This window comes from Ochotona princeps, chromosome 10 (assembly GCF_030435755.1).
Source record: "Ochotona princeps isolate mOchPri1 chromosome 10, mOchPri1.hap1, whole genome shotgun sequence".
NCBI classification, from domain to species: domain Eukaryota; kingdom Metazoa; phylum Chordata; class Mammalia; order Lagomorpha; family Ochotonidae; genus Ochotona; species Ochotona princeps.
Window position 1 is genome coordinate 62,134,595 of NC_080841.1, and position 13,250 is coordinate 62,147,844.

General features: G+C 37.3%; 1 protein-coding gene across 2 annotated transcripts in view; it reads left to right on the forward strand.

The window, feature by feature from the left end:
* Positions 1–570: 570 nt before the first annotated feature.
* The window catches only part of LOC101525116 (prostaglandin-E(2) 9-reductase), a 72,939-nt gene continuing 60,259 nt past the window's right edge, over positions 571–13,250 (forward strand). The window contains exons 1-9 of one of the 2 annotated variants that reach the window (XM_004588471.3): positions 571–724; positions 3,051–3,218; positions 5,212–5,328; positions 6,102–6,179; positions 6,960–7,082; positions 8,315–8,424; positions 8,707–8,872; positions 9,586–9,668; positions 12,479–12,585. In XM_004588471.3, the coding sequence (XP_004588528.2) occupies positions 641–724; positions 3,051–3,218; positions 5,212–5,328; positions 6,102–6,179; positions 6,960–7,082; positions 8,315–8,424; positions 8,707–8,872; positions 9,586–9,668; positions 12,479–12,521 (972 nt within the window). In that variant the 5' untranslated portion in view covers positions 571–640 and the 3' untranslated portion in view covers positions 12,522–12,585. Of the gene's footprint in view, positions 725–3,050; positions 3,219–5,211; positions 5,329–6,101; positions 6,180–6,959; positions 7,083–8,314; positions 8,425–8,706; positions 8,873–9,585; positions 9,669–12,478; positions 12,586–13,250 lie in introns of those variants that run through there. The other variant, XM_058669531.1, reaches the window with a different exon arrangement.

Consider the following 13,250-nt stretch of genomic DNA (forward strand, 5'->3'; position numbering starts at 1 on the left):
TTGCCAGGATTGGAGATCCCTAAACAGGGCCAGATGAGGCAGGGGTTGTAGTTCCTCATCTTAGCAATCAGGACAGGTCATCCTTTCTCTCAGATGGATTCTATGTGCTGTTTCTTTGATACTTCTCTGGGTTCCTTACCTCTTGGGAAGGTGGGTTGGTGCCTGGATGTGGTTCCTGTTCACATTATTGTCCATGAATGGGTACCTGTTTAAGTTACTGTGCATAGATGACTATCTGTTCAAATTAGTATATTTTGTTACTCAGCCACCATCTTGCTGCAATCTCCTCAGTTTAAGATATTTTCCCTCAGTTTTTAAAAATTATCAGTTCATTTCTTTAATTCTGTGTATTTGTGTTTGTGTATGTATTGTAATGCAGAATACATGGCATTTCACTATAAAGATAAAATGAAAGGACTGGTGTCTGATTGTAGTTTAATAAGGTCAGAGTCTCTTCTTTCATATATATTATGTAATAGTAAACTGGTTGCACATCTCTCCTTCACTATGACATACTGCTTTAAGTTTGCTCCTCCCACATGTCCTAGAACTGGTCAGACAGCAGGCGTGTTGACTTCCTGTTCCTCTCGTGCAGGCAGCAGAAAGAAGCAGAGTGTGATTTGTCAGCAGAGTGAAAACAATGGATGCCAAATTTCAGCGTGTGGCATTAAATGACGGACACTCCATTCCTGTGCTGGGACTGGGCACCTATGCACCTTCTGAGGTAATGATCTGCATTGCTTTTCATTTCAAGGAACAAAAGAAAATAGAGCTTAGATGACTGGAGTATGACCGAGATTGTAAAGTCAGCCAGATCCTGTGTGACACTGACAGTTTCACTTTTTTTTTTCCAGTTCCCCGGGCTAGCAATAGTTCAGGCATAAGACTGAGTTTAGTCACATTTTGCTCTGCCTGACAGTCAGATTCTGTGGTCCCCTGCTGATGATCCTGGACACTTGTTTTGCCACTTCCGGAAAGAAGAACATCAGTATTCATCAGGACTGCTTGTTAGTTCGCTTGCCTGATGTTTGATTGCAGTTGGAGTGATTTCTTTGCTATTTTCTTAATTCAAGAAATATTTCCAGTTCCCAATCAGGAATGATACAGGGAAATTTTTCTGTCATGAGTGGAAGTGCATAGGAAATGAAGAGAGAGTAGGGGGGTTTAGTTCAACAGTTAAAGGTGACCTTGAGAACGACACAGTAATTACAGAACCAGGAGACTAGATTTTTGCCTTGTGTTGTTCTTACCTCTGGGGAAATTGCCTAAACAAAAGTAGAATAATATGTTAAGGAAATGGGAATGTAATAAAGTGAGTCTAAATGTTTCATACTGGCTAACAAATGTAGGATTCAAAGGAGTATGTGTATGGTCCCAATAAAGTGAGCATTGTGGAGGGAACCTTACATGGTGATATGGTTTTCTGATTACACAATTGCCTGACATAGTCTGTGTATCCAAATTTAAACTTCTGTTTTAACAAAGACTTATCTAAAATGTATAAAAACTTTCCCTTGTATTTCTGTAATACTTTATATTTACTTTCACTTTCATCCGTTTAGTGCATGAGGAGTTTCTTCTTCCGTCTTCACAAGCACTACATTTGACTAGGGTATGGGAAGCTATTTTATTAGCTGAACATTAGAAGTAACATTGGTCATTATATTTGTTTTCAATTTACTCACATTCAAGATGGTGTGAATGACATAATTTACTAACCCAGTACTTTGCATCTCTCAGGCAGTTTTTCACATAATAAAGCACAAACTATCACAAATAAACAATGTCATTCATTTTATCAAGAAAAATAATTTATGCAAATCACAGAAGAGAACCTTTGAAGGCACGTACCAAGACTGATTTACATTTGAGAGTGAGATGACAAGAAGTAGAGGGACGGATGTAGGGCATTTAGCAATGTTTAGGCCAGATTAAATGACTTAGTATCCTCACAGCTAGGAGGGTAGCAGCAGCCAGTATGTCTATTATCTGATTTGTTACTATTTCATCAACAAATTAAGCTCCTCAAATTACTCAAATGCTTGGAAACATTTGCTTCGTTTACCTGTCTATCCCGTAGCAAACATTTTCAAGTCTCTATGCAATTTGTGAAGGCCAATGATTCTGAAGTTTCATTCTATTTATCTCATGTAAAAGAAATGTCTTATTTCTAGGTGGCGACAATAATATAGAATAACTTCTTATATGATGCAGTTAATTTCTCAGGTCAATGTATACTCTTGAGTATATATTTTTTCTGCTCTTTTTTTCTTTTGCTCTGAGGGACAGACAAAAGGACTTTGTAGAATAGGGTAAATATAATATCCTCCTATCTATTGAAATGTCTCTTATTCAGCTGAATCTAGATTGGCATCAGAAACCCTACACTGTGCTCCAGTTCCTGACTTCTTAACATGGTGGCTGTAACTAAACTACCTCTCCAGGCATTGGAGTTTGTTTATCTCTCAATTTCTTTAAGGGAGTAGAATATGCATTTATATATATATATATTTCATATATATTATAGATGTACATATATTTTATAATTTTTGTAAGTTTTATAACCAAATCTCAAATTAAAAAAAAATCTCAGAAGTGGAGAACTCTAAAAACCAGCTTTTTTTGATACAAATTTACAAATATTGCAAAATTTCAGTTCTTGCAGAATTGTGTTCTGTTTCATTGGAGGAGGACTCATAGATACTTTGCTGCATTTTGTCCATATTTCATTCCATTCCATGTTCCCCTGTGTTAATTTTCCTTTGTGAATTCACTATGTAAGTAATAGGATATTAGCTTTTGGCTGTATCCTTTGGGCCTTCCATAAAAGCAACACATCATTGGATAACAGAGCCTCCTAGTAAGTGGCTCCTGAACTGCCTACTTGTTCTTAATTAGGGAAGACCAGGCAAAGAGGGATGGATTCCTTATCCCAGTTACACAAAATCATCCAGACCTGAGAAGAAAAATGATTATTGTGAGGGTCACTGATGGTGCATCAACTTTTTTCTAATCATATGCCTAGCTAATGTTTTTGGCTGCTTCCTCAGGTTCCTAAGAGTAAGGCTACAGAGGCTACCAAAATAGCTATAGATGTTGGCTTCCGCCACATTGATGCTGCTTATCTGTACCAAAATGAAGAGGAAGTCGGTCAGGCCATCCGCAGCAAGATTGCAGATGGCACTGTGAAGAGAGAAGACATATTCTACACCTCAAAGGTACAGTAGATGTGACATGCAGGTGAACTAAGCAACTAAATGTTTTGTGTGGAAATAATTATGCAATTCGGTCAGTTATTAATGAGGAATTTTTTATTGCTACAAATTAATCACCTCTAATTTTTATTAGATTTTACATTTTTATTTCATATTTAATATTCACAATCTTTACTTCTTTTTTTTTTTTTCATTTGTGAGGATTTCCCAAGACACACCTATTGGGTTGCTTAAAGATATCCCAGAGATGCCAGACAGTGTTTTCATTTTTCATTTTCTTTTTCGTTTTCATTTCTTTGTGGGTCATTGTGTGTGTGTGTGTGTGTGTGTGTGTGTGTGTGTGTGTGAAAAAGAGAGAGAGTGAAAAGAGTTAGTGAGAGCTTTTATCTGTGGTTCACTCCACAACTTGCCAGAAAAGTCAGGACTGGACCAACCTGAAGCCAGGATCCAGGAGCTTGAGCAGGTTTCCCATGTGAGTGCTGGAACACAGTACTTGGTCCATATTCTGTGACTTTCCCAGGCACATTAGCAGGGAGCTAGATTGGGAGTCGAGCTGCCAGGTGCCCATATATTATGGTGCTGTGGGCAGCAGCTTAACCCACTACATCACGGCACTGGCACCAGTTCTTCAATGTCTCTGTTTTTATTTGTGAACTTTGCCAAACGTAAATGAAACAATGGACATCATCGATTTTTAAAAAAGATTTATTTATTTTTTATTACAAAGTCAGATATGCAGAGAGGAGGAGAGACAGAGAGGAAGATCTTCCGTCCGATGATTCACTCCCCAAGTGGCCTCAACGGGCTGGTGCTGTGCCAATCCGAAGCCGGGAACCTGGAACCTCTTCCGGGTCTCCCACACGGGTGCAGGGTCCCAAAGCTTTGGGCCGTCCTCGACTGCTTTCCCAGGCCACAAGCAGGGAGCTGGATGGGAAGTGGAGCTGCTGGGGTTAGAACCGGCACCCATATGCTATCCCAGTGCGTTTAAGGCGAGGACTTTAGCCACTAGGCCACGCCACCGGGCCCGATACTCGATATTTGATAGAAAATCATCTCTGACACCATATCCATCAGTCTTTTAGTATACCTATTAGTAACTTCCACAGAAGTTATGGAGATCATGAGACTGGTTACGGCATAGGACACCCAAAAAGAAGGAAGGCTTTTCCTTCAGTGCTCATTATTCCTTTCTTTTTTCTTTCTTTTTTTTTTTTTTTTTACTATTTTTCGGATTGACATCATTTCATAACAGCCACATCAATCACAGCAACAATAACAACAACAACAACATCAACAACAAGTTGTAGCACCCTGATAAAATAATGTGCCACTGAGTAAGCAACACATGCTTAACTAAAAGGAAACACTGAAGTCTCTTAGGAACTATGATGCCATTGTATACTTCATGGGCACTTGATGAATTCTATTGGAGAAAAGAGATTATTTGGAAGCAAGCAAACCGATATAAAAACATCAAAACATATGAGATACAGCCAAAAGAGCAAACAGACACTAAAAGCACAGTATAGATTGGACTGTTGGAGAATATATGGTATTTGTTCGTTTGTGATTGACTCATTTCACTGAGCATAATGGTTTCTAGTTGGGACCACCTGGTTTTAAATAGAATAATATCATTGTTCTTGACAGCTGAATAATATTCCATTGAGTAGATGTACCACAGTTTCTTTAACCACTCTTCCTTGGACGCACATCTGGTTTGTTTCCATGTAATTGCTATTGTAGATTGTGCTGCTGTAAATATAGGGTTATAGATCCCCTTCTCATATGCAGATTTCACTTCTGTTGTGGAAATCCATATGGAGAGTGCTTGGAAAATTGCAAATAAACCTGCCATATGACCCAGCAATCACGCTGTTAGGAATATACTCATTATTCTTTGCATAGTGGGAAAAAGTCTCAATATTAAACGAAGTAAATCAAGAAATTCGGCCAATATATTTATTCAGCACAATTTCCACTGTTTACCCTGCAGCTTTGGTGCACTTTCCTCCGACCGGAGCTGGTCCGACCAAGCTTGGAAAAGTCACTGAAAAAACTTCAGCTGGACTATGTTGATCTCTATATCATTCATTTCCCAGCAGCTCTGAAGGTAGGATATTATCATCATCAAATTTACTTCCCTTTTGCTGTCCACATGACCCTAAATTTTAAAGACAAGTGATATTGATAAACTTATCAATTTATGAAAATGATAGAAACCACTCAAACTGGTCTAAACATCATAATTTATTATATTAAAATGGAGTGCTTAAGCCATGAATAGATGTATAGTTTCAAGTCACCATTGGAAAATTTTTTGTTTGTATCATTAATCGTCTGCATCACTGTATGGTTTACTAAATTTTTGTAGCTTATTAATGTTTGCTTGGATTATTCATATTTGCTACCTTTTCTGCATCTTCTAGTATTTCCTTACATTTTCTAGTTTTGCTTATTATTAAGTAGAAGCTCAATATACTTTTTACAGTTCAAGTGCTTGTGTTTGGAATTATATGCTTTCAATAATTTCAGGAGTACTGATTGTTTGCCCTGGATCAAAGAGATTGAGAGCATGTAGCTCTTGAGTTTCACAGTGGAAGAGAAGCATTTTTTCCAGAGGAAAGAACACAAGCATATGAAATAATATTGAACCTCAATACAAAGTGGAAAATAGTATTCATTTATTCACACACATGGAGATAAGAGTTATAGCATGACATTATTTATCACTTCATTTACAATATTCATTACAAATATTGTAGAATGTTGCCCCAAGTATTTCATGAAAATTTAATGTTCCACACTGCGATACATCTGGGCATTTGCTATGGTGTGGATACCTGGTTATGGTAATATAATAATAAATGACTAATTCTCTTTCAGCCTGGGGAGGACTTATTACCAAGAGATGAAAATGGAAAAGTAATATTTGACACCGTAGATATCTGTGCCACCTGGGAGGTGAGTATTTGGAGGAGTAAGTACAGAGGAATCAGAAAGAGGGTGTGTTATATTACCACCCACCTCACAAGATTGGTGTATGCAGCTTGGATATAGAAATTCATGTTCTGTGTAAGGGTTGAGGTGCTAAAGTGATGGTTGGCAGAGACACTACTGAAAGACACATAAAACAACAGAGTAGAATTAGGAGTAATGATGGATACACATTTTTTGTTTCATGTACAGCGATTTTCTGCTTTCCCAAGAAGAAAGCAGGAAATTGTTTTCTTGCTGTCCTATGTCTTCTATGTTTCTCTCTAGTTTAATTTGTTTGCTCATGCAGTGCCCAATAGCTTCTGTATTATTTTTTTCTGTTTTTAAAGATTTATTTATTTTTATTGGGAAGGTGATATACAGAGGGGAGGAGAGAGAGAGAGGAAGATCTTCCATGTGATGGTTCACTCCCCAAGTGACCGAATCAGTTGGAGCTGAGCTAATCTGAAGCCAGGAGACAAGAGCTCTTCCTGGTCTCCCACGTGGGTGCAGCATCCCAAGGCTTTGGGCCGTCCTAAACTGCTCTCCCAGGCCACAAGCAGGGAGCTGGGTGGGATACAGGACTGTCGGGATTGGAACTGGCAGTCATATGGGATCCAGGTGTGGGCAAGGAGAGGACTTAAACCACTAAGCTATCTTGCTGGATACTGCATTATTTTGTAATAATATTCCCTTTAATGGTATCACCATGCCTTTATGTTATTCTAATCAGTTGTGGAGATAGTTCTTCACAATCTGTTTTCTTAGGCCATGGAAAAGTGCAAAGCTGCAGGACTGACCAAGTCCATTGGGGTATCCAACTTCAACCGCAGGCAGTTGGAGATGATTCTGAACAAGCCAGGCCTCAAGTACAAGCCTGTGTGCAACCAGGTGAGGACTCTCAGCCTTCCCGCCTTCTGATTTTCATTCTTCCTTCTCATACTCTTTCTAGGTTCCTCTTTGTTCTCTATATCTGTTTGACATTTTTGTGTTGAACAGAAGAGTCTATAGTCAGAACCATACACTGAAGGGCATCGAGTGTCCTCCATTGTCTCTATATTTGGTAATGTTAGTTAAAATTGTTGCAACATGTGACAGATTATAGGGAGATCAGAATGTTCAAGAAAGGCAGAAGTCAAGAATCAAACCTCAAAGGGAAGATGGGATTTTTTTTCCCATATTAGTGAAAGATACATTGGAAAATTACATGATTTATTGATGACTGAAGGTTTTATTAATTACTTGACATTCACAACTTAAGTCAGCATGTACTGTAATCACTTTGATAAGATTAAGCTACTGTTTCCCTTCAATCAAAAGAGAAGATACTGTAGTGATCACCGTCAGAAGGGACATATATTTTATTTGCTTTCTCTCTCTTTTTAATATTCATACTGATACACTCATGAGGGCTTTAATTTTTTAATATAAAACAAATGAGAATTTTAGAAGTACTTCAAATGAGAGTCATGAATTCTAGTGACCTTTAGTTTTTTTTTCCTTTTTGATTATTTTCTTTTTTATTTTTTAAAATTATTTTTATTATTTTTTCCTAGGTATAGCAATTTCCCCTTTCCCTACTCCCTCTCTCTCCCTACTTTCCCATCCCACTGTCTGCCCCTCCCTTATTATTATAGTAAAATAATCCTTCAAAAAGAGTCACAAGTTCAACATTGTGCTACATGCATGCACTATGGCATTGCAGGTATAAACAAAAGCAGAACATCTAGTATCGTATTATCAAGGTACATTTAACTTTTTCACTGGCAGCCCTCTCATTATTCAGGAGTAGAGATGCAAACTGCAAGATATATCCACCCCATCATGTATTCATCTCTGATCATTTATGTGTGTGCATGCATGTGTGTGTGTATAAATTTATTCACTTATATATGTATTTGTGCATTTTTTGCATGAATTTTGCCTTAGAACATATGCTGTTTGTCCTTTTGGAATTGGCTAATTTCATTGAGCATAAATACTTTAAGAAATACCTTAAGATATCTTGTTCAAATTTCCTGCTCCCAATTTGGATCCAGCTATTCATCCCTTTAAATTTCCATTCATATGAATATTAGCCTTGTATTTAGTCTTTTTGTGTGTGTGTGTGTCTGTATCCACAGGTGGAATGTCATCCTTACCTTAACCAACGCAAACTGCTGGATTTCTGCAAATCAAAAGATATTGTTCTGGTTGCCTACAGTGCGCTAGGATCACATCGGGAGCCAAAATGGTAAAAATACAGAACGTGTTTGTAAATTACTTTTGTTTGTGAAGTGTTTTTTTTTTTGTTGTTGTTGTTGTTTTTAAATACTTCATTTACAGAGTAGTCTACTGTATATAACTGTCAACTGACTGATTAGGAGGGGCAACCTTCAAATGATGTTGGTTTTGCTGGTCCAAAGATCACATTTGAGAAGCACTGATCTGGAATGAGTCTCTAGTCTGTTTTGGAAGCTCTCTAACAATTGAAGGCTCAGCCTCAAGGAATCAGCTTTTCCACCATTCCTGCCAGGGTGGACCAGAGCACTCCAGTTCTTCTGGATGATCCGGTCATTTGTGCCATGGCAAAAAAGCATAACCGAAGCCCAGCCCTGATTGCCCTTCGTTACCAGCTGCAGCGTGGGGTTGTGGTCCTGGCCAAGAGTTTCACTGAGAAATGGATCAGAGAGAATATTCAGGTGAGAACCTGTGATGCTGGAGGTATCAAGACCTTGTACAGTATCCTTCATCTGTATACTTCTTTGTAAGATGTTAAGACATCATTGGGCCAAGTCAGTTACTCTTTATTTGCCCATGTATTTGAGATGTGTATATATTGATGAGAAATATAATGATAAGAATTATGATTGAATGGAAAACACGAATCAGGTTTTTACATAAAATAGGCATTTATTATAGAGAGCTGATATGCTATCAAATATAAATCTTTTATTTTCTTATTTAAAATGGTTCATATTAAATAGTGGGATACACTTCAAGCATGTTTCGTGCCCTTTGAAAATAAAATCATTATGTTCAAAAATTACCATCGTAAATTATATTAGAAAAAAACTTTATTTTATAATTCTAATTCTTCTTCGATGAGATATAAAAATCCAACTGTATCAAGAAGCTTTAGTAAATTTTTCTGTATATTTCAATGTTTGCCCTTGGATTCTCTTGAAACTTGCACTATGATCCCATCATCTGTCAAGAATGTAAGCTTTCATTGTTCTAGAGAACTCTGAAATCTTCTTTGTTGTAATATAATGTATCTAGTCATGCCCTTCCACATAATTTTCTGTCAGGCTTTATTTATGGCTCAAGTGTTTTGTTTGGTGTCTCAAAATGTTTGGAACATTTTGGGAATTTTCCATATTTGCAAATAAGCAATATAAAATTTTTCTAATAGGTTTTTGAGTTCCAGTTGTCTTCAGAAGACATGAAAGCTCTAGATGGACTGAACAGAAATGTTCGATACACCACTGGTAATTTGTAAGTAATAATGGTCAATGCGTTGCCTCAATTTGTGTTCGGAGGAGGAATGTAGGATGGTATAGTGTCTATTTTTCAGCTATTATGGACTTCAATATGGGCATCACCAACGTAGTCCAATTAAATACTTGCAAGATCATTTTTGCTGTGTCATTCAAACCTTATCAGGTTGAGTACACTAACTGTAACCCTGTGTTCATAGGCAGAAATCCATTTCTCAAACAAGCATCTTTGTTTTTCTTTTTGTTAACTTTAGTAAGTCATTAAGATACTTAGACTACCAAAGCTTTGTGGATTTATAATGGAATAAATAATTGCAATAATTGGACTTGAATAGCAATCAGCTTCTCTAATTTTATTATTGTGAAAGTTGAGAACTCAAGTTTATAAATTATTCATGCTTGGATTTTTGTTGTTGTTATTCAAAACTATATTGGTTGTCGAAGGTTTGGAGAAATGTGACTTAAACTGCTCAATATGTGAATTTCCTGTGATCTGTATCTATAGGCTTCTCTGACACCCCTCCCTTCCCCACAGTGGGCACTTAATTACTTAAATATTAAAGAAGCTTAACCTACATTTTTTAAAACACATAAATGCTAATTTAAGTATCTTGAAAGTTTGGCAAATAGAAACAGTTTTCTTGGGGAAAAAAAGAAAATGAATATTATTACAATAAAGCAGCTTCACTTGGTGATGAATTTAGATAAGGCTCTGTTAATCTAGTGCAACTTAGGGGGAAAAATGACCTGACTGAAATGCCAGAAACAATTCTCAGTGGAGTTTAGCTATTGGTGATATTCATATAAAAAATAACTTCGGGCCCGGCAGCGTGGCCTAGTGGTTAAAGTCCTCACCTTGAATGTGCCGGGATCCCATATGGGCGCCGGTTCTAACCCCAGCAGCTCGACTTCCTGTCCAGGTCCCTGCTTGAGGCTTGGCAAAGCAGTCGAGGACGGCCCAATGCATTGGGACCCTGTACCAGAGTGGGAGACCTGGAAGAAGTTCCAGGTTCCAGGCTTCAGAACCTGGAGTGAAACATCGGATGGAAGATCTTCCTCTCTGTCTCTCCTCCTCTCTGTATATCTGACTGTGTAATAAAAATAATAAAAAAAAAAACTTCAGAAATAAATGATAACAGGCCTTACTTTGAATATTCTTTATCAAATAAGGCAAGTTTTTTTTTAGTTTTGAGAAGAATCCTAATAATACTCCCAGGCTATTTAACCATCAATTTCTAATAACTAGTGTAGAAAAAGGCATGTATATGATGCTATTTGAAATGTATAAAGAATTTCAACATGGAATACCCATACACAGAAATTCATATACCCTTGTAATGGAATCCTTTAATCCATATTGATATGAAATCCTTAAATTGCTTTAAATCCTATTAACTTAATGTTTGGAATAGTTTGAAAGCTTCTCATATCTTGTCCAGTTTTTTAATGATTCAAAAATTGCATTTAGCTAGAAGGAGGCTGGCTCCATAAGGGCAGTCAAAACAGTTTTTATTTTCTGAAATATGGTGATCTTACAGCAGAAAATAGTCTTAAAGGTAGATTTGAAATTAAAGAATAAGAATGGGCTGAAAACTCCCAAGATAGAAGAGAATTTGCAGCCAACAGAGTATCTTTCACTTTTCTTCTATTTTCTAAAGTATAGAATCTAAGCAAAAATGTACTATACATGAGAATAACGAGGATCATATATTCCTGCCACCCATGGGATTTTTAATTCATGAAAGAAATAAATGTGATAATGCATGAAAGACCTTAATGTAGTGTAAAATGATATTAAAATGATACAATCATTGTTTTACCAGTATAGAGAATAAAAAAGACCATAGCAGAGACATAGTACAAATATAGAGAGAAGGTTATAGGTATGAATAATTCCAATACTTCTGAGACAATTTAATAAACATTTAATTTTTATCACATTATAGTACTTATAAAATAGATAAATAAGCTAACTCATAGAAATCTTTGAACATTGAACTCTGTCTTATCTATGACATGCTCTCCATTTTGTAATCAAATACATTATGCTGTTTGATATGTTGTGATCTCACAAGTAAAAAATTAATCGAAAGGCTGCAGAATTGCTAGCTTTTATCTATTCTCCCACAAAACTTTTCATACCTCCTAACGGTATGAGGATGTGTCTTGTTCAAAGACAGACAAAATGAATTCCCGTTTTCCTAGAGATTAGATTTAGCATAGGCCTGCATGTTACTTTTCATGCTGAAAGGTGCAACTAAGTCAGAGCGATGTGTTTGAATTCCTAAATTCTGCATGTTTTGTATGTTAAGTTCGAGGCAAAGGGGAACAATTTGAAAAATTTTGGTGTGTTTAAATGTATCTGTCATAAGTTCATGCTCATGAATATAAATCAGCTGTAAAAAAAGATTTATTTTTATTGAGGGGGAGAAAGAGAGAGAGAGAAGATTCACTGCTCAAAGTCACAATGGCTGGGGCTGGGCCAATCAGAAGCTAGGAGCCAGGAGCTTCTTCCAGGTCACCCACGGGGTGACATAGGCTCAAAATGTGGGCCACCATCTGCTGCTTTCCCAGGCACAGGAGCAGTTAGCTGGAGTGAAAATGGAATAGTCAAGACTTTATCCAGCATCCATATGGGATGCCAGCACTTCAGGTGGCAACCAACCTCAGCCCTCTATGAAATATATTTTAACTATAAATAAAACACACTTTTCTATTTTACTCTAATGGTAACTCCATAGAAATCACACACTTAATATTCCAGAAGTGTGGTCACTGAATTTAAATTGTTAATTTTTCTCATTTTAGTGCTGTTGGACACCCAGAGTATCCATTTTCTGATGAATATTGACACTGAACCTGCACTCATGGCTGCTGCAAGTGAATCATGATGAAGGAGACATCCCAGACGCCGGTGACTGGCTTTCTTTCCTGGTTGATATGAGCTGTTTAGCCACTCAGCCTCAGCTGCATCCACAGGGCATAAAACCATGGCATTAAGTTTTGTCACTCACTGAGAAATAAAATAATGCTGATTTATTAAATATTGTTATTGGCCATAGATTTCTTTACTTGCCTGACTTGTTTCATTTTGACTCCTGATTTTCTTAACTGATTTGCTTACCCTTGAAGATCAAAAGTATTGCTTTTATGTTCAGTGAAAATTGATTTTGGATATAAGTAAACCATTTGTCACTATGTAACCACATATGCTTCCAACCGGTGGAGTTCCTGGCTTCAGCCAGGTGACTGCAGGTTTGAATGAGTAATGGTTTGCTGAAAATGTTTTCTTTGAAGTAAAATATTGATGTTTTTGAGAATTGTTAACCATGAAGTAAAAATGAAGCAACTGGGACCTGACGCAATAGCCTAGTGGCTAAAGTCCTCTCCTTGAATGTGCCGGGATCCCATATGGGCACTGATTCTAAACCCAAGAGCCCCGCTTCCCATCCACCTCCCTGCTTGGGGCCTAGAAAATCACCGGAGGACAGCCCAAAACCTTGGGACTCTGCACCAGCATGGGAGACCCAGCAGAGGCTCCTGGCTCCTGATTTCAGATTGGCTCAGCTCCAGCAGTTGC